The 17,951-nt window shown below is 36.0% G+C and overlaps 1 protein-coding gene across 2 annotated transcripts in view; it reads left to right on the top strand.

The window, feature by feature from the left end:
- Window positions 1–17,882, top strand: part of DYNC1LI2 (dynein cytoplasmic 1 light intermediate chain 2) — a 28,731-nt gene extending 10,849 nt beyond the window's left edge. For both annotated transcript variants that reach the window (XM_080411195.1, XM_080411194.1), the window contains 9 exons: window positions 4,135–4,298; window positions 4,638–4,731; window positions 5,288–5,423; window positions 5,745–5,856; window positions 6,935–6,994; window positions 7,732–7,773; window positions 8,220–8,337; window positions 9,351–9,467; window positions 14,863–17,882. In XM_080411195.1, the coding sequence (XP_080267321.1) occupies window positions 4,135–4,298; window positions 4,638–4,731; window positions 5,288–5,423; window positions 5,745–5,856; window positions 6,935–6,994; window positions 7,732–7,773; window positions 8,220–8,337; window positions 9,351–9,467; window positions 14,863–14,969 (950 nt within the window). In that variant the 3' untranslated portion in view covers window positions 14,970–17,882. The remainder of the gene's footprint in view (window positions 1–4,134; window positions 4,299–4,637; window positions 4,732–5,287; window positions 5,424–5,744; window positions 5,857–6,934; window positions 6,995–7,731; window positions 7,774–8,219; window positions 8,338–9,350; window positions 9,468–14,862) is intronic.
- Window positions 17,883–17,951: the final 69 nt, after the last annotated feature.

Genomic DNA, 17,951 nt, shown 5'->3' with positions numbered 1-17,951 from the left:
TGCTAGGCTCCACCTGGTATTGAGCAGCTTTCCTTGCCTTTTGTGTTAAAAGAGCTTCCAGAACAGGAGGCAGGACACACATAAGGAAGCAACAGGCTGCCTTGAAAGAAACTAAATTATTTAGAATATACCAAGGGCATTGTTTGTTTGTACTTGGTCCTATTGCTTGACTGCTCTGGAAATTCCTTGCTAAAAGCTTGGCTAGTGTGGATTCAAATAAGTTATGTCAGTTCAAATACTCTAATTTAATTCAGGCTCAAATATGATAAAGCATTATTTAAATAATAACATTTGAAGAATAATTTTGGGGAAGATCTGAATTCTGCCTCCCCGTTTATGACAGCAGAGCAGAAAAGAAGACTGCCAAGAGTCAAGAAATGCAGAAAGGAGGTATATTGGTAAAGTGGTTATATTAATGTCCTCTGTAGCGTTGGAAGCTAAAGGCTTGAAACACAGTAACATTTTTTCTGAAAATTTTTAGTAGTGTCCTATTTCAAGCTGAATTAGTTTCAGGTTCTCAGCTGCTTTTTTTTTTTTTTTTTAATTTGTTTGACATACAGCTCAAAGAATTCTTAAGCTAAGAGGTAAAAGAAACGCTTACTTTGCCCAGACAACTTTTTTGTAGAAATTCTTTTCACGAGACTAAAATTTACGATCAGTAAAGATGGTGCACAAAAAAGTTAAAAGCGGCATGAATTGATTATGAAACTTCGTAGAATATAAATATGGAATGATTGTCTCAGAAAAAGTTGGTGTTTCTCTTGTTCTGCTCTTCAGTGGTTTTGTTATCTATCTAGTTAAGTAAGTTGTAGTGTTTGTCTGCTGTTTCCATATTGCAGTTAAACAGTACTCCAAGACCGAGGATTTTATTGTTGGTAGAAAATTAAACTAAAGAATAAATGTGGGTTGTGTTCTTGGTGGTATTTTGAGTCAGTTCCTCCTGTGACACAAATGATACACCTGTTCTTGTTACAATTAGCTTCCAGTAGCTTGTGTAAATAGTGAGAACAAAATAGTTCACTGGAAACTTGCATTCATTTGCTATATTAAATGCAAAAGCCTAAATAAAAGGCTCTTTACCTAGATAAGCCGCGAGTTTCATAGATAAATCAGCACACTGTAGTGGATGTGTGATTTTTACAGCACATCGTCACTTGGTGATTATTTTTAAAATGTAATAGGCCATTCCTAGTACTCAAGCGCATTGATAGGTAGCAGAGTATTGATTTGTCAGATGAACTGGCTTTTTTTTTTTTTTTTTGGCTTCCTGTTCTATGTGCATCATCTTATCTGTATTTTCTGTTCAAAAAAACGTAAACCAAAGTAGTTTTCCCCTACTTCTTAATAAGGTAATTTCCCGTACCATATGGAATGTGATTCCTTGATATGAATTATGTGGAGGAGAAAATATTCATAGCTCACTAGCAAAAAGAGAGAGGAAAAGATTTGTGCAAGTCATTTGGATGTGCAATGGACTTTTTGTCCATTAAAAGTTTGAGAGTGGAGTTGAAGTGAGAAACAGATATGGGAGGTAAGGAAAAAGTATTAACTGACATGAGCTTCTCTGTTAGCTGCTTGGATTGCAGTTTGTTCGTAAGAGGTAGTCTGGCAGCACTTGTGAAACAGGTTTACTTGGATGTAACAAGGCTTGGGAGTGGGGGTTGAATGAGAGTCTTTTAAAAGCGTTTAAGAGCCTATCACTAACAGCACTTAAACTGCTTCAATTGTGTATCGCTGTTGGACACAGTAGTATAACTTTTATCTTCTTGTAACTCTAGTAGTTACCTGTTCAGCGATGTCCTTGTTAAGGAAAGCTGTTTGCTGTAGCATTTCTCAGCCTCTAGCCAGAGATTAATGCCAGACAATATGCATTATTAACAATCCACAACACCATCTCCACAGTGAATTTTTTTTTCTCCCTCCATGCATGGATCAACCAGAGTGAGGTATGGCCTCAGTGATGGCTGGTCTGTGATCCATGGTGTTTGGTACCGCTTATGCTTGGGGAGGGGGGAGAGTTGGGAATCTCTCTGGGGTTATGGTCTTCATTCCCATTCAGCAGAAATTCATGAGGGATGTGCCGTCAGATTTCTGAAGTTTCTATGATGTGTTTGCTATTATTCATCTTGGGGTATCTTGAATAATGATTGGTATCATGTTGTCGGTCTTACTGTTTTCAAGAGGGGTTTTTCTTTCCTGGATTTGAGGGGGTTTATACTATTTCAGGTATCTCAATAAAGAAAATTATTTTGTTTTCCTGCTTTGATACAAACAAAACCTAGGAAACTAATATGGTCTGATTAAAATGCTGTAGTAAATTGAGAACAGTATTGTCAGATATTCTTTTACATCTGATTAAGTCAAGAGAGACCTATTTGAATGATTGTAGTGGATGTACATGACGTTCCCTTAACTGCTGTAATACACTTGTCTTCAGTAGTTTTGTTTTTTTTTTCTATCCTGAGCTAGGCAGAGTTTGAGTAATTAAATAAGTACTTTTTTTAAATCCTTTTCAAGTTAAACGCTCTGGATTTAACTTGGTTTCTGTGAGAGTCAGTAAGCATATTTAATGTGCAGAATGTATAATAGCATTTTCATTTTCAGTTGCTGAGTATGAAGCAGTACTGGCGGAAAGCATCTCTTTGAAAGCATTGTTGTTTCCTCTCCACCAGAAGGCACTGCCTCCCCAAGTTTAAAAGCAACTGCATTCAAATCGTTTTTATTTATTTCCTTGGGATACATTGAATTGGTGATTGGAAGTCTTATGGTCTATATTTAATGTGGTTTTTTAAGTGTTTCTCTGGACTAGAGCTCTTGTTTTCCACAAGAATCACACAATTTTATATTTCAAATAAAAATTGTATATTACGCAGCTTTGAACAGAAGTGTTTTTCTGATCTTCCTTCCATGTGCCCGTTCTATTGCAGGAATGGTTCCTATTTTGAAAAGGTACAGTGACTCCATTTTGCAAGATTTGTATTATAAACTTTTCTGAGGTTTTACGACTTCCTAAGCCTCAGAAGTATCAGATGCCCTGCACTACGGTTGCAGTTCCTTCCCTGTCACATGGATGGATGTACTGAACAACACTCTCTTTGTGCTGGAGACTGGGATCTTTTCTGAAGAGTTTTCCTTACCGTATGCACAGGCAGCCTGCTCCCACTGTTTCTGAAATAGACTCCTTCACGGGAGCAAAGCGCGGAGCTGTGCTTGCCTCTTGCCGGAGGGCTGATGGAGGAGGCATCAGGTGGGATTGCCATGTGAGGGAGGGCCCTGGGCCTTGGGGAAGTGCTGTGCCAGGGAGCAGACACCTCCCGTAGGCAGGTTTATCTGGTCCATGGCTTTTATACTGAAAAAAAGACAAAAGCTGTAAGTTGCAGCCCAGTTTTGATAGAGTACATGGGGTCACTGTGCTTCCAGAATAGCATTAATACTATTTCTTAGGCACGTCAGTATTTAGTGAGTATTCCAATAATACTGAGTACTGTCACTGCCATAACATTAAAACACTGAAGAAAGCATCTGGTTTCCTCTGGACACCATTGTAGTTTTCCAGAATATAACGGAGTCTATTCAGGTAACATTTAGAAGTCCTTGAGTCTGTACTTAAACAGTGCATTTTTTTTATATTTCTAGCACCGGACTGCTGCAGCAGAGGTATAAAGTAATAGAAACTTAAATTGTAGAATAGTTTCTAAGAACGAGTGGCTGGTTTAGCTTGCTGTGTTCTGTGTCCATGTTACATTTTCACTATGCTTTCTTTTAAAACTGAGTACAAATTGCATTGCGTATAGGCTGTGTTGCTAAACCACATTTACATTTTCTGTTTTTGACTCCTGTATAATGAAATGCATTGAATTGAGGAATATGCATTTGTGTCTACTATAGCTCTTGCAGCTAGTTTGGATTATTTGTAATGGCTCCAAATTGCTCTTGATTTAGCTTGCTGTAAATTTTGGTGGAGGAGAGTTGTTGTGTTTGAAGGGGCAACAAAAGGCTTAAGCTTGCATCATGTAGTGCCTCATTATAACAGGTGGGAAAACAAGGTGAGATTCCTAGTTAGTCATAGATTAATTACGGTTTAAAAAGAAGAACTAGTTCCTTTATTGTACCTTAAGATCTCTCTCTTAATAGTTATAAAGGAGTTTCAAGAGTATGTAGAACCTGAAGAAGGCTACCAAGGATCACCGCAGAGAAGAGGCCCTTCTGGCCAAGAGGATGAACACGTTTCTTTGCCACTTGGAGAAAATGTGCTGACTCATAACCTTGGTATTCCTGTGCTGGTAGTTTGTACAAAAGTGAGTTTTTAGTTCTGTTTGCTACTACAGAAAAGTTTAATTTACTTTTCTTTTAGAAGGCATGCTTTATACAGACATGTAAAATGAATTCTGGATTAATATTAAAGGTATTTATTTTAAAAGTAAACTTCTGCCATTAGTGTCAACTTTCAATTTTGCAGAAGGGGTAATAACCTTATAAATTATGTTAATTACTTGATCTTTTGAGTTATTGGTGGCATTTTAAAGCCAAAGGCTCTAAGTAAATGTAATGTGTGTAGTATTAAGGAAGCTGTTTTACGATGTACTGGGATCAAATGACTGGGGTTTTCTCATTTTGTTTTTCTCCCTTGCTTCCAGTGTGATGCAGTGAGCGTACTAGAGAAGGAGCATGATTACAGAGAAGAACACTTCGACTTCATTCAGTCACACATTCGTAGATTCTGCTTACAGTGTATCCTTTCCTGCAGTGAAGAGATTTGCTGTAATCTGGAAGCAAGAAAATATGTTTTAGTGTTGAATTGCACATAAAATTAATCTGAGAAATTGCCCTTCAAGATTGCTTGGTATTCAGTTTGTTACTGTGTAGCACTTGTTGTTTTGGAAATGTTGAGAAACGTGTAAAACTTCCAATAGGTTTTTAAATTGTGCATGGGAATTGGAACTTTTGTTCCTTTACAAAGGATTTGTCTTGTACTTTGTGAGGTGTTTTCCCCTCGGAACTTGCAATTTCCATATAAACTTGAGATCTCAGCAGTCTCGAGTTTTTTAATTTTTCAAAGATAAGTGCTTGGGAGGGTAGGTAGCTTTTGTATATGTCAAAGAAAAGTATCATGAGTCTTCTCCTGTTCAACCTTCCTCTCCCTGAATACTAAATGGCTGTAGCTTTTGCCTTGAACTACTCCTCAAAATTAGGTCCAGCAGAGATATGTCTGTTCTCTCATGTTTTGAAATTCTTATTATAGTTTAAAAAGTGTATCTTCCATAATTTTCCTTAAATACATAATCAGATGGAGCTGCCTTGATTTATACATCAGTTAAGGAAGAGAAGAACCTTGATCTGTTGTATAAGTACATTGTACATAAAACATACGGTTTTCAGTTTACCACACCTGCCTTAGTGGTAGAAAAGGATGCAGTTTTTATGTAAGTATAAGCAGCATGGTTTCAGAATGTTTTCTATTAAGCACTACACTTTTACAAGATATATATAGAAATAATTTGAATAGTTTGCGTTGTTCAAAAGCTTAATATGAGAGTCTTCTGAAATCCTGAATTAAAAAACTTAGTGCAAAAAACAACTTACTTGGGTTACTTGACTCAGAATATACCATTCTAGTTATTTAGTATCTTTGTAAGACTGGTGTGTAATAAAATTGCCTTTTTCAGGTAGAGGGTAGTAAATAAATGGTCTCTGCAGAGGCGCTTTTTGTGACTGAAAAGGCATAGCTTTCCTTCTTTTTATAGACCTGCCGGTTGGGACAATGAAAAGAAAATTGCCATTTTACATGAAAACTTTACAACAGTGAAACCAGAAGATGCATATGAGGATTTCATTGTAAAACCTCCTGTAAGAAAGGTAAAAAAGGGGTAAATTCTTCCCTGCCCCCCACCCACAAAGTGCCGTTTGCTTGAATGGCTGCTAATAACTACTAATGTTGAAGAACTCCGAATTTAAATGTAATTTTTTTTGTGTGTATCCAAATGCATGTAACATTAAGCTTTCATTTTCCAGTTGTTTGAAATAGTTCAAGCAAACATGGAAACCATTCACCTTACTGAATGAAAGGCAGTCCAAAAGTAACCATTTCACATGAACCTTTTTGCACCTGTAGGGCAAAACCACTCTTTGAAAATGGGGAATATTGTTGTAGGACTTCAACAGTTTACACACACACACACAGAGCATCGAGGTTACCATGTAAAGGCAAATACTGTGAAACAAGACAGTATATCACTATTGCATTAACATATTATTAATGACAGATTTCTTCATGTAAGGCTTCATAAGAACAGTAAATAATCCATATAAATTCTGTATATTGCTAGTTTTGTGAGTATAGGTGCACAGGAATAGGAGAGGTGTAAAATGGATAATACGGAAAATTGTAAATGAAAACTGTATTCTGGTCTGCATTGGAAAGCTTCTTTTACAACTTTCTTACACACTTAACGTTTCCAGGGAAAGATTTAATCCTGTTGTTTGTAATTCATGGCACCTACAGGAAATAATCATTGCTTAGTAGTAGTGCTGTGACTGATAAGAGCTAGTGTAATGCTTTTGAGGGCCAAGGGATTGAGTGTGGGGTCTTGCGGAGTAAGGTAATATCAGGTATTTTAAGAGATACTGATGAGATTAAAACCTAAATTTTGAGGTGAATGTGACTACTTTACAAGTACTCCTCTTGCTAGGAGAATACCCACAGGGTGGCTCAGTGCTAGTCTACTCCATTCACTTAAAATGTTTTTTTTCAATTACAACTTCTTAAATGTTACTGCTCGTTTAAATGTGAAAGAAGTTTTGTTTTTTTTTTCTAAAAAGTAAAGAATGGTATTGAAGTTTTGCCTCTTTTTCTTTCCTTTTGATCACTAAAACACAAAACCAGTTACAGTATTCTCAATTTTTACTTCTAAAAACAAAATACTTTGTTCAACAGTTAGTCCACGATAAAGAGCTGGCAGCAGAAGATGAACAAGTATTTCTTATGAAGCAGCAGGTAAGAATGGAAGAATGAAAATAAGTCCTTACTAAAGATTTCAATTTAAGCTCTCTGTTGTTATTGCCTTTAGTTTTTCATTCCTCATTTAAATCACTAGGTAGCCACTTTTCAGCCTTGCAAATTCAGATGTAATTTTGAAATAAGTCTTTTATTTATTTAAACAAATACCAGTAGAAAGTATGGCCACTTATCTGGGCAAGTTGAAAGGAAAATATGCTGAGAACAGAAATAATTTACATGTCACAGGAGAAACGCAAGAAGTCAAATTGAAATTTCACAACATAAATGTGTTGATGTATAAAATATAAATACTTCTAAAATGTAACATCTTAGCATTGCAGTTTTCTAACAGCCAGAGGCTTGAAAGACTGTAGGGTGTCAAGTTGGTTATGCTGTATTTTGTTATTTTCTTTATTGCTCTATTTAAAAAACCTAACGATACTTTCCTATATAATTGATTATAAATATCGTAGAGGTTGCAGACCTTGGTGTTTATGGTTCTGACTTGCAGTTCTGGAAGGGCTGTGTAAGACAAAGGACTGCAGCTTATTTACTCCTTTTAACTGTCCTCTAGTGGTAAAGTCTGGAAGCATATAAGTATCAAAGAGGAAGCCTGGAAATAGAAATAGGGAGAAAAAAATCAAAGAAATTAATGTTTAGTCAGCTTCACTCTATATTATTCCTTTATATTTTTTTGAAATACATTTAATATTCCAAATATGTTGTTTTTGCAGTCATTCCTTGCCAAACAGCCAGCAACGCCTACAAGAGCATCAGTAAGTAGATCCAAGAGAAGAGTAGGAGGTGTTTTGTTCCCTTCTAGGGAAGAGGGAATGATTCTAACCTGTAGAAGTTCGTTTTGTAAATGAAAATGTAAAATACATAATCTCCCCAGACGGCAGAAAGTAATTAAAAAAAAAAAAAAAAAAGTGGCAATACTTAAAAATGTTGCCTATAAATTACTTCATTCTAATTCACTGTGGAAACAGAAATACCTGACAATTATTGAACTGAAAATTTCCTGTAGGGATTCATCCTTTCTTTTAGTGGAGGCACATGCCCAGAATAACTGTTGTTTTGTTTTGTATTTTTGTTTCCCTAGTGTGCATACACTACAGTGCTAATATAAAGGTTTTAAAAGTAACTTGTGTGTAATGTAACATTTGATTTATGTAACTAACCCACTTAAGTTCTGATTTGTGTGATTTGGACTTTCTTTAAGGAATCTCCTGCAAGAGGCCCTGCAGGATCCCCAAGAACTCAAGGCAGAGCTGGTCCTGCCAATGTACCCAGTGCCTCACCAATAACATCAGTTAAGAAACCAGATCCAAATATTAAAAGTATGAATAAGCATTTTACTGTTGGGTGGTTTTTTTTCCTTCAAAAAATAAATCCTGTTTTGTAGAAAGATTTTGGAAATTTATTTACTAATGGTATAGTTAGTTTAATAACAGGAATGAGTTAATGACAGAGCTTCAGGTTTTCTTTTTTTCTTCTTTTTGTCATTCATATGACTTGAAGTAGAGTTCTGCTACTGCCAAGCAGTCAGAGTTCAAATGTATTATTTCCCTAATATTTGCCTAAATATGCTTATTATGCATCAGTTGGATTATTAGAGTGAGGACTGCTGTAAACTACATGCAGTTTTATACTTCATATTACTGTTCTGGAATCCACAATGAAACTTGTTCTTCTACTAAACCCTCTCTAGAATGTCATTTTCTAAAGTACATGAAATAACTTGGAAATTATTTTTCCAAACCTTTGCACACCCTCAGCCCTAAGGTGGAGCTCCACATTGCTGAGTGGTTTCTTTCCTCTCTGTGCATTAAGAAGGTTGGTAGCGCTGGTGTTGTTTTTAATTGTGCACTGTGGTGTCATACCTCACTTCCAGTGGATAAAGTACTCATGCAGTTGTAGATTGTGTCTTATTGCTGTGTATCCAAGTTCTGATTTATGAAAAGTAACGTGGCATTTAAGACTGCACTAAAATGGCTGTGCAATTTGTGCAAGGCTTACAAATCTTTAAATTGTACATTCATACTTAATGCTTTCTTTCTTGGCTTCTACATTTAGAAAAAACAAAAGCATACAAATAATTAGATTAAAATTCTGTGAAACCCCCGTATTCCAGAAGAGCAGTAATATGCTTTCAGTCATCTCTGACTTTGCCGAAGAATGCAAAGGACTACTGTCTTTAAATTGAGCAGGGAAAGACTTTCTCATATTTGAGGCTTATTTCCTTGATTGGTAAGAGAGTTAGTTATGTGTGTATGTAAAAAACCAAGTTCTGTCATTTACCACCAATAGCTATTCTGTGGTATATAGATGTATGTATTTGTTTTGTATTTAGATAATGCTGCAAGTGAAGGTGTCTTGGCTAGTTTCTTCAACAGTCTCTTGAGCAAAAAGACTGGTTCTCCTGGGAGTCCTGGTGCTGGAGGAGTGCAAAGTACAGCCAAGAAATCAGGTACTGGACTTGTTATTGCAGGCTGGTTTGCAGCTTTTTAGTATTTGGCCCACATTGGTCTAACTGTGCATATCTTCTAAACTGGTCAGTGAAGTGACAGACCTTGACTGATGACAATGCCAAAATGTGTAGTCTTTAAAAAAAAGAACTAAACTACTGCAATTTCACAACTCCAGGGCTTCTGTTAAGCCTGCTACATCTTGATTCTTTGACCGAAGTTATATTGCTGGATTATAAATTACATTTGAGTCTTGGTCATATTCAGAAAATGCTGATTCCATTTTTTTACTTGAGAATTCCTTCCTTTCTTGAGACTTAACTTGTTGCTTGAAGGAAGTGCAGTTTATTGGGTTTGGACTGTAGTTTCCAGTCAAATGATTGAAATCTCTCCAGAGTTCAAGTTTAAATGAATTACTGTTTATGACAGCTTGAAGTTATTCTCTCATAAATTAATTAGTATTTTATTGTGATCCAACACAACTGGTAAGACTGATCAAGTGGATTTGTTCTGTGTATGGGACTAAGACTGCATCGTACGAGATTATTTGCTGATAAGTAATTGCACTGTTTAGGTGAAAATCAAGAAACCCATCAGAATACTTGGCACCTATACAAAACTCAGTGTTGTGAAATGCATGGTTGTTCCACCTGATAGTAGAAATTTACTGTTTTGATTTTTTAACTGTTTCTTTTTGATACTGGCTTTCCCATCACACTTAGCATTCAGGAGCCTTCCTTACAGAATTATTTTACTACTATATTATTGATAGATATTCTACTTCTGATCCCAAACTTGTTAAATCATGTAAAATTTAATGGTGACGCCAAACCTGTGGTTTCTGATGCTTAGAGGAGAGTGTGAGGCCCAGCCAGACATTCTGAACTGGAAATGAAAAATATTTGATGCCAGCCACAGTGATGATATTGCCAGTGAGAGAACCAGAGCAGTTGTTGGAGTGTGGGTCTTTGAACTGAAACTATTCCTAGAGAGGAGACATAAGGATTTTTTTTTTTTTTCCCAATTGGGAAGGCTTTTATATGACGTTCCGTGCTCTGAAAGCTTGAAAATGGCTAGAATTTGGCTTATGGGAAGTCAATTATTTTGTTGGGGTTTTTTCATTATAGCATGATGAATTCTCTAATTTATCTTTAGTAAATTCATTTATAGTAAAGATAATAATTAAAGAATTATTTGTATTATATTATTTACATATTATTATTGTATCTACATTATAACAATATTTAATCAATTCTTTGTTGATCCAGAATGCCTTCTTCGGTTAAACACTGAAAGGTGTCTCCTGCTTCATCAAGTGCAGCTTCATGCTATTGCTGACCACAACATCATGTTAATTGTTTTTATAGAAATAGGACTAGAAATATTTTTTAGGAATTATTTTATCCACGCTCTTCATCTAAAGCAGAATCAGTTAGGGAGTTCCTGGCTAGCAATTAAAAGCAAACAAACTCTGAAATAAAAGGTGTAATGTCATCTCTCCAGGAAGACAATTAACAAGTACTTAATTTCTTAGTTATTTTTTCTCTTGTACAGTCAGTGTTTCTTAATCCCTGTACTATTGTCTTGTTTGAGTTGAGGCAGGGGTCTGTGTTGCCCCCTTTCTGTTTGCAGCAGTCTTTTGCCTGTGGGAAAGCTGTTACCCTTTTGCCTGCGACTTTTGTCTGGACTACAAAAATATGCTTCTGCTGGCCTTTGCTCACAGGACATGTTCTCACAACTCTGATAATTCTTTCTGTTCTGCTTTGGACTGTCTACTCCGATGACCTGTTTCTTTTGGTGCTCAGAAATGACTGTAGTATTTCAGACAAGGCTTTGTCTGCCCTAAATAGGGGTTACTTAATCTGTGTTATGTGTTGTGCTTCTGTTTAGACATCACAGTGTGATGCAAATTTTTTTTTGTATTTGTGTGGTACTGGTCAGGGTTTGTTGTAACAATACAGCCAGTTTAATACAATTCCTGCCTCCTAGTAGGAGGTTTTCTAGTCTGTATAAATTACCTTAGTACTTCAGAAGGTCATATGTTTGCTTGATCGCTGGTTTCCATTCTATTACTATGCACCACTTTGATAATATTTATATAAATAACATTTGACCTCCAATCCTGTCTTTCAAAATCCTTTGTAGTCCCTTCAAGCGTGCTTGCCTACATATCTGGTATCTTCAACAGTTGGACAGGGTGGACTGCTGAGTAAAAATAATGACTAGTACTATGGATAACTACTGGGTGATTTTAAGAATTACAATACACTTATTTTTCTGAAATATCCAGACTGGGTTTTTTTCTGGTTTATTTATATAAGGTTATGTGAGATGTGATATGGACCACTTCTCCCTTCTCCACAGGACCTGTTATCCTATCATAGAAAGAAATTTGGTTGGCTTGACACAACTTGTTGGTAACAGATCCATGTTGATTGTTGTGCTGGTAGGCTGTTCGTAAGCACCTAAAACATAATTGCTATTGCTGGAAAAAATACTAGAGTAAAAACTAACTAGTCTGTAATGGGCTTTATTCTTTACTCTTTCAGTCTTATAGAACATCATGTGCCTTTCGGGAGTTTTCAAAGATAACAAATGGCTATGTGTACCATCCCCACCTCCCCTCCCTTGTGTCAGCATTAACTTCTAATTTAAATAAATTATTTATCTCCTGAAACATCTAGAGACAGCAGTCATACATCCTTTCTTAACTTGTTTTGTTAGACTAAATTAGACAAGTTCTCTTCTAGTGTTCTGTTAGAGGCTGAGCTCTGTTTTCCCTACTAGTTTCTTCTTCATTAGTTCCCATCGTTGGCTTATCTTTTCTTGAACATGGGTGATGAGAAATGTATGCAGCGCTCCAGATATATCTCATTGTAGTGTCTGGTACAGCAGTTCTCTCTCTTTGGTGGAAGCACTTCTCCTGAGTGATCTCAAGGTCGCAGTTGGCTTTTCTTGGCTGCATCAAGTTGGCAGCTCACGCTCATTCCCTGACTTTTGGAACAGAACAGTCGGCTTTCCCTCACAGCAGCATATGCCTGTTCCTTGTCAGCTGATGCGCTCACATCTTATATTCAACCAATATAAGATTAAACTTTCCCAAGAAGGTAAGGGCTCCCAATGTTGGTATCTGAAAAGCTCTTTTTGATTTTTCTAAGGTGCTGGTGGTAACATAAAAGATTACTCGCTTTATTGTGGAAGAGTTTAGAAGAATATCTTGGAGAAAGCATTTATGGCAGCATCCTCTGTGCAAGTAAATGTACTAAAATGATCTTTGTAGGCATGTTAAATGTCTAATCTCAACTGTTTAAAGAGCTCTGACTCTTCAGAAGGGTGACACTAAAAATACCTAGCTTTAAAGAGACCGTCTGTTTCTCCCACAGCTGTGAATGTCCTGTGGTTGAAATGCTGAGGTTCTGTCACAGGAGGAGGTTGTGGATCTTAACATACTGGTCAGCATAGTTGGTTGATTGGTTTCTGCCTTGTCAATTCTTGAGAGAACGCTGTCATCTGGGCGGATGCTGCTATGTCGTGTCCCTTTTCCATGCTGTGTAATTCCTCAGCCATCTTACCTCTGTGTTTCTGGACTGTCTTTCTTCCATGTGTTGACTATGATTCTTCAAAGAACTTCAGTTGGTGGTTTCTGTGGTGGACTGTTTTGCTTCACATGGACTTCTAGACTTAAAAAGTTATTTCATTTATATTCACAGGAAGATCATTTGCCTTCACCCTTCTATTCCTGTGCAGTAGAGAAAGAACTAGAGTTCCCTGCTTTTGCTCTAATCTACAAGGGAGAATGCATATAATTGTGTAGAACCCATCTAACTGAGTAAGGCCATTACCATCCTTGACAGTGCTTTGTAGGGAAACTGAAAGCAAGTATTAGTTTAATTTATAATGGAGGGGAGATTTTTATTTTCTTAAAAACTACTTCTTGTATTTCTTCTCCTTTGAAAGGTGCTCACCCATGGTGGTGGTAAAGGGGAGTGTATAAACCTACACATCACTGAACAGCTTGGCAATGTTTTTCCTGTCCAGTGTGGAATAGTTGCAGGAGACAGCTGCTTGGTATTATTTTGGAGGCTTAAGTATCCAGTTCATCTAGCATTAAAAAAATATAAATTTTTTGTTTAGACCTACAAACCTTTTGATTGGGCAAGAACTTTGTGCGTTTTTTAAAATTGTTTTAGGGTTTAAGTTGTTTTAACTCTAAGGTACCATTAGTCTACATGTAAAGTGTTTTGTATTGTAAGTTACATGTTAAGTTACAAGTTAATGTACTAATTTTTAATTTTGTTTAAATAGTCATGCTTTGAGTAGATGCTGTTAAGAGTACTGTAGATGACTAGTGCTTGGATCTAAAACCTCTATAGTGATTAAAGGTAACCTTTTAACGTGGTCATGTCTTTGTACTGTGGAAAAAAACACTTAAATCTCTAACAGTCAAATCTTGCCTTCTTAATGTTTTCAGCATGTACCCTGGAAAAAATCCACCTAATATTTCACACACATTTGAGCTGGAAAACAGATGCTTGTTAAATTCTTTGGCTATGTAAGGAAGCTGTACATGGTTATATAATCTAGTTTTTGTCTAAAAATATAGCTTTTTAATCTTAAATGCTTGTATGCTCTAAGCATTAGAATATATTGTTCCAATTTTAGTGATTAATTTGTCTGTGGGTTTATAATTTTCAGAATGAGAGAATCAAACTGATGGTTCAGTTAGATTTGTTAAGAAGTTTTGAGTCTAATATAAAAATGTAAGATACGCCTTTCCATGAAATACTTCAGTGTGTCTGTTTCCAATTGAAGGAGTCCTTTGAAATGACTGCTCTGAGATATTACATGAATATGCAATTCATGTCCCCTTTTTTAAGGGAAACATTGTCTGCAGACGTACAAGAGTTCTTCCTGTGAGTTGTTTAATACTAAAATAGAGCAAGTGTGTGACCAAACAAATGTGATTTTTATAGCAGGTGTCCTATGTACCTTGGAAAACTTGGATAAAAACTAAATAAATAATACATATTTTTTTAAATAAAAGGCCTTGCTATCAATACTAACAATAAAATTGTATACAGGTGATTTTTATAGAAAATTCTAAATGACCTGATTTTTAAAATTCTAAAACAGCAACTACCATATATCACAGATATTTTTGTGCTTCATGCTAATGCATTTCATCCCTTTAAACCTTAATATTTATCAGTCTTCATTGGTACAAAGGCATTACCTTGCATTGTGTTAGGCCCTGCATTCTCGAATAGGTGGCAGAATAATGAGAAAATAAATAATATATTGTCATATAAAAGTAATTTTATGAATACTTGTACTCATTGGTTAAAACATTTCATTGAAATGAAGATTGCTTTAACCTTGTCCTTTTTTTCTTTTTAGGACAAAAAACAGTTTTGACAAATGTTCAAGAGGAACTGGATAGGATGACTCGCAAGCCAGACTCTATGGTAACAACAAACTCTCCTCCAACAGAGAATGAAGCTTGATAGCGCATAAAAAAATGCATATGTAAATGACCAAATAACTATGTATATTGATCTGATAAGACCAGGAATTTTCTGCTATGGCAGATGCTATCAGTTTTCTTGGGGCAGGGGAAATGAGCTTACTACATCATTGCCTTGTCCCGGTAAAAAGTGCACATTCAGGAAGTTTGCATATAAAATCCCTCTGTATAAGATAACCATTTAGAGTTTATATAGGGCAATTCTTTTGGTTTTGGAGGTAAGCAGGTGCAGCTGCATTTCCTGTTGTGAAGAACACAGAGAAGCAAAATGGAGAATTCTTATTAAAATACTACTACTGACTGCACACGAGGCAAGAAAGAGAAATGAAATCCTCTTTTGGAGTTACTGGAATTGGCTACTTGTATGTTTGCAAATGCATTATATTCTTGGAGTGGTGGTGGTGGTAGTGGTGGTGTAACAGAGCATTAATTAGGTGAAAGAAGCCTAGGTAGGGAATGGAGCCCTAAAAGGGGAGAAACAGATTTGGGACAGCGAGAAACTAGAATGTTGGACTGACTGGAGAGGAGCAATGTTGTTAAATCCTGTGTTTCACATAGGGTAAATAATCACTGTTTTAAAAAGACTACTTTACATTGGAGAATTCCAGGCCAAACACTAAGCATCATGGGAATTTATTCTTGTTATAAATCTCGTTTTAGTTTTTAAAGAAGTCTTTAAGAGTGTGGATGCCCTTTATGGTGTAGCTGACAAAGGGAGAAACTATAACTTGTTTAGATCCAAGTGCCTGGCACAGTGTGTGATGTGTCTTTAGAAGGTGCTTGAACTTATTGTGCACTGTAGTACAAACAGTCACTGTTTGGTTTTATTTTAAAATCAGTAGTTTGGCAATTTGTATTTAATTTTAAGTCCTGTTTTCTGATAGCTTCTGCCTTTTTTTATGCCAAGAGGCTAGCCTATGAAGAGCGGTGGGTGACGTATCATTTTCCCATAATGAAATGTGCTACAGAACACTCTCAGTATTTTTCTTTTTCTTACTTTTTGTAACTAAATATTAGCTACCAAGCTAAAATTGTTTCCTGCCTTAACACCTGTGGAGGTTTTTCAAAAAAACTTTCAAGGCCCTACTCCCAACCACATCTGCTGCAGGTGCAGCCAACTCCAATTCTGAAGGCAACCTAAAAAGTATGAATGTGTACATGATGGACATACTCAATAACTTGTTCTGTTGTTTTCTTTAATGTAGCATTTCATTTGGAAAGATGGATTGTCGTTGTCCCCGTTCTCTAACGGAGCTCTGTCCACGTTCATGTAAAACCATGATTCTGTAAAAGCAAAACTGCTATGGTTACTGAAATGGCACTTTGATTTTTATATGGTATGCTTGTTTTACATGTACACACTACCATAAATTAAAAATACTAAGCATATTCTGTGCTCTTAATGCTGAAGGGAAAAACCACAATTTGAATTATGCAGAGTTTACTTTTTATTGATATGAACTTGTTGTACTAAATCTGATGTCTGGATATAACTTCCCTAATATATATTGTTACTCAAATATACAGAACTAGATTGACCACTAACACAGTACTGGATGTTAACTTCAAATCCTATGTTACATCAAGAGGCTGTTCTTGTAAGTCTGTCTAAACATTATCTAGAAAGCTAAGAGTATTTACTTGCCTCTTTGACAAACATTAACATGAGTATGTTATTTGTGCCAGTTTTTTTGTTGAAAATACTATTGTATTTTATTTTATTTTTTACTTCTTTTTTTTAATGAACGGTATGACCTGAAGTTATACAGTTGTCTAGATAACGGTTAGACTAAGACTGTGGCTGGCTGGTGGGTAATGTGGATGTACTTGCTGGTATAATGGGTGCCAGCTGCAAGTTACCACACCAGAAGAAGTAATTACACACTGTCCTTCTGACACTGAAAATTGAGATTGGAGACTAAAACATCAAAAACCTGACAGGAAAATTGAAAAAAATGTGTGGTCGTAATGGGATATAGTTTGAAAACCTCAGTCTGAAACTGCATTTTTTTGTTATCTAACCTGATAAGCACTTTCTCTAGTAATATGGCTAAAACTTAAAATCTAAGTACTTTCCTGTTCTATGAAAATGTTAAATAGACAAAAATTGATCAAAACTGATAATGCATGATAACTTACCAGCTTTGCAGAAAGATGCTTCTGACAAAACAGAAACAGATTTCCGTTTTCTAATTGCAAGTGAATGCTCCTAGTTTATTGAACAAAAGTTGTGAGTAATGTAGCATCCTGTGGTTGCCAAAGTCTGTCAACTTTGGTGAGCTGCACAGTTGTTATTCTGGTGTCTTCAAGCATTGGAACCAAAGGCCAAATTGCAAACAGCCTTTACATTTTCAAGTGAAACTTCATTTTATTTGCAGATACACTTGTATGGTAGTCTGTTTAAACTATTATATGACTATATTTATATGCATTATAGTGACTGCATCTACTGTTCATGTTTAAACTTAAGAAAACAAAAGATGAAAGCATTCAACTTGAAGCAAATAGAGAAGTTTAAAGATTGGCCCTCCATGAAAATGCTGTGGTTATGCTGCTTGATTTTAAGTTTGCACTTTTTTTATTGGCATTTAAAACTGTTTAAACTGAACAGAATTTCGTATTTTATTTAATTTAACTACGTTTAAGGTGACTGCTCTGTACATCATGAACTTAACAATATACATGCTGTAAATGAAAGTTCACTGTCCTGTATACTAAGTTTATTGGGTTTTTTTCCAACTTACAATTAGGACTGCAAATGTATGAAACAAACCTTAGTCCAGTTGTATGGCTTTAACCAGGTGCAGTATGCAGTCATGTGGAATCTTGCTTTCTAGTGCTGGCAAAATGAGGACGTCTTTACTGGCTTCAATAAACACGAATCCAGACTGCTTTATGTTGTGCTGCTTGGTTGTTTTTAAGATCTCCCTTCTAGAGGTCTTTCCGTGGGAGCAGAATATTG

The sequence above is a fragment of the Falco punctatus genome, assembly GCF_963210335.1.
Source record: "Falco punctatus genome assembly, chromosome: 14".
Lineage (NCBI taxonomy): Eukaryota > Metazoa > Chordata > Aves > Falconiformes > Falconidae > Falco > Falco punctatus.
The sequence above is the reverse complement of the archived record's forward strand: the minus strand, read 5'-3'. Positions and strand labels throughout refer to the sequence as shown.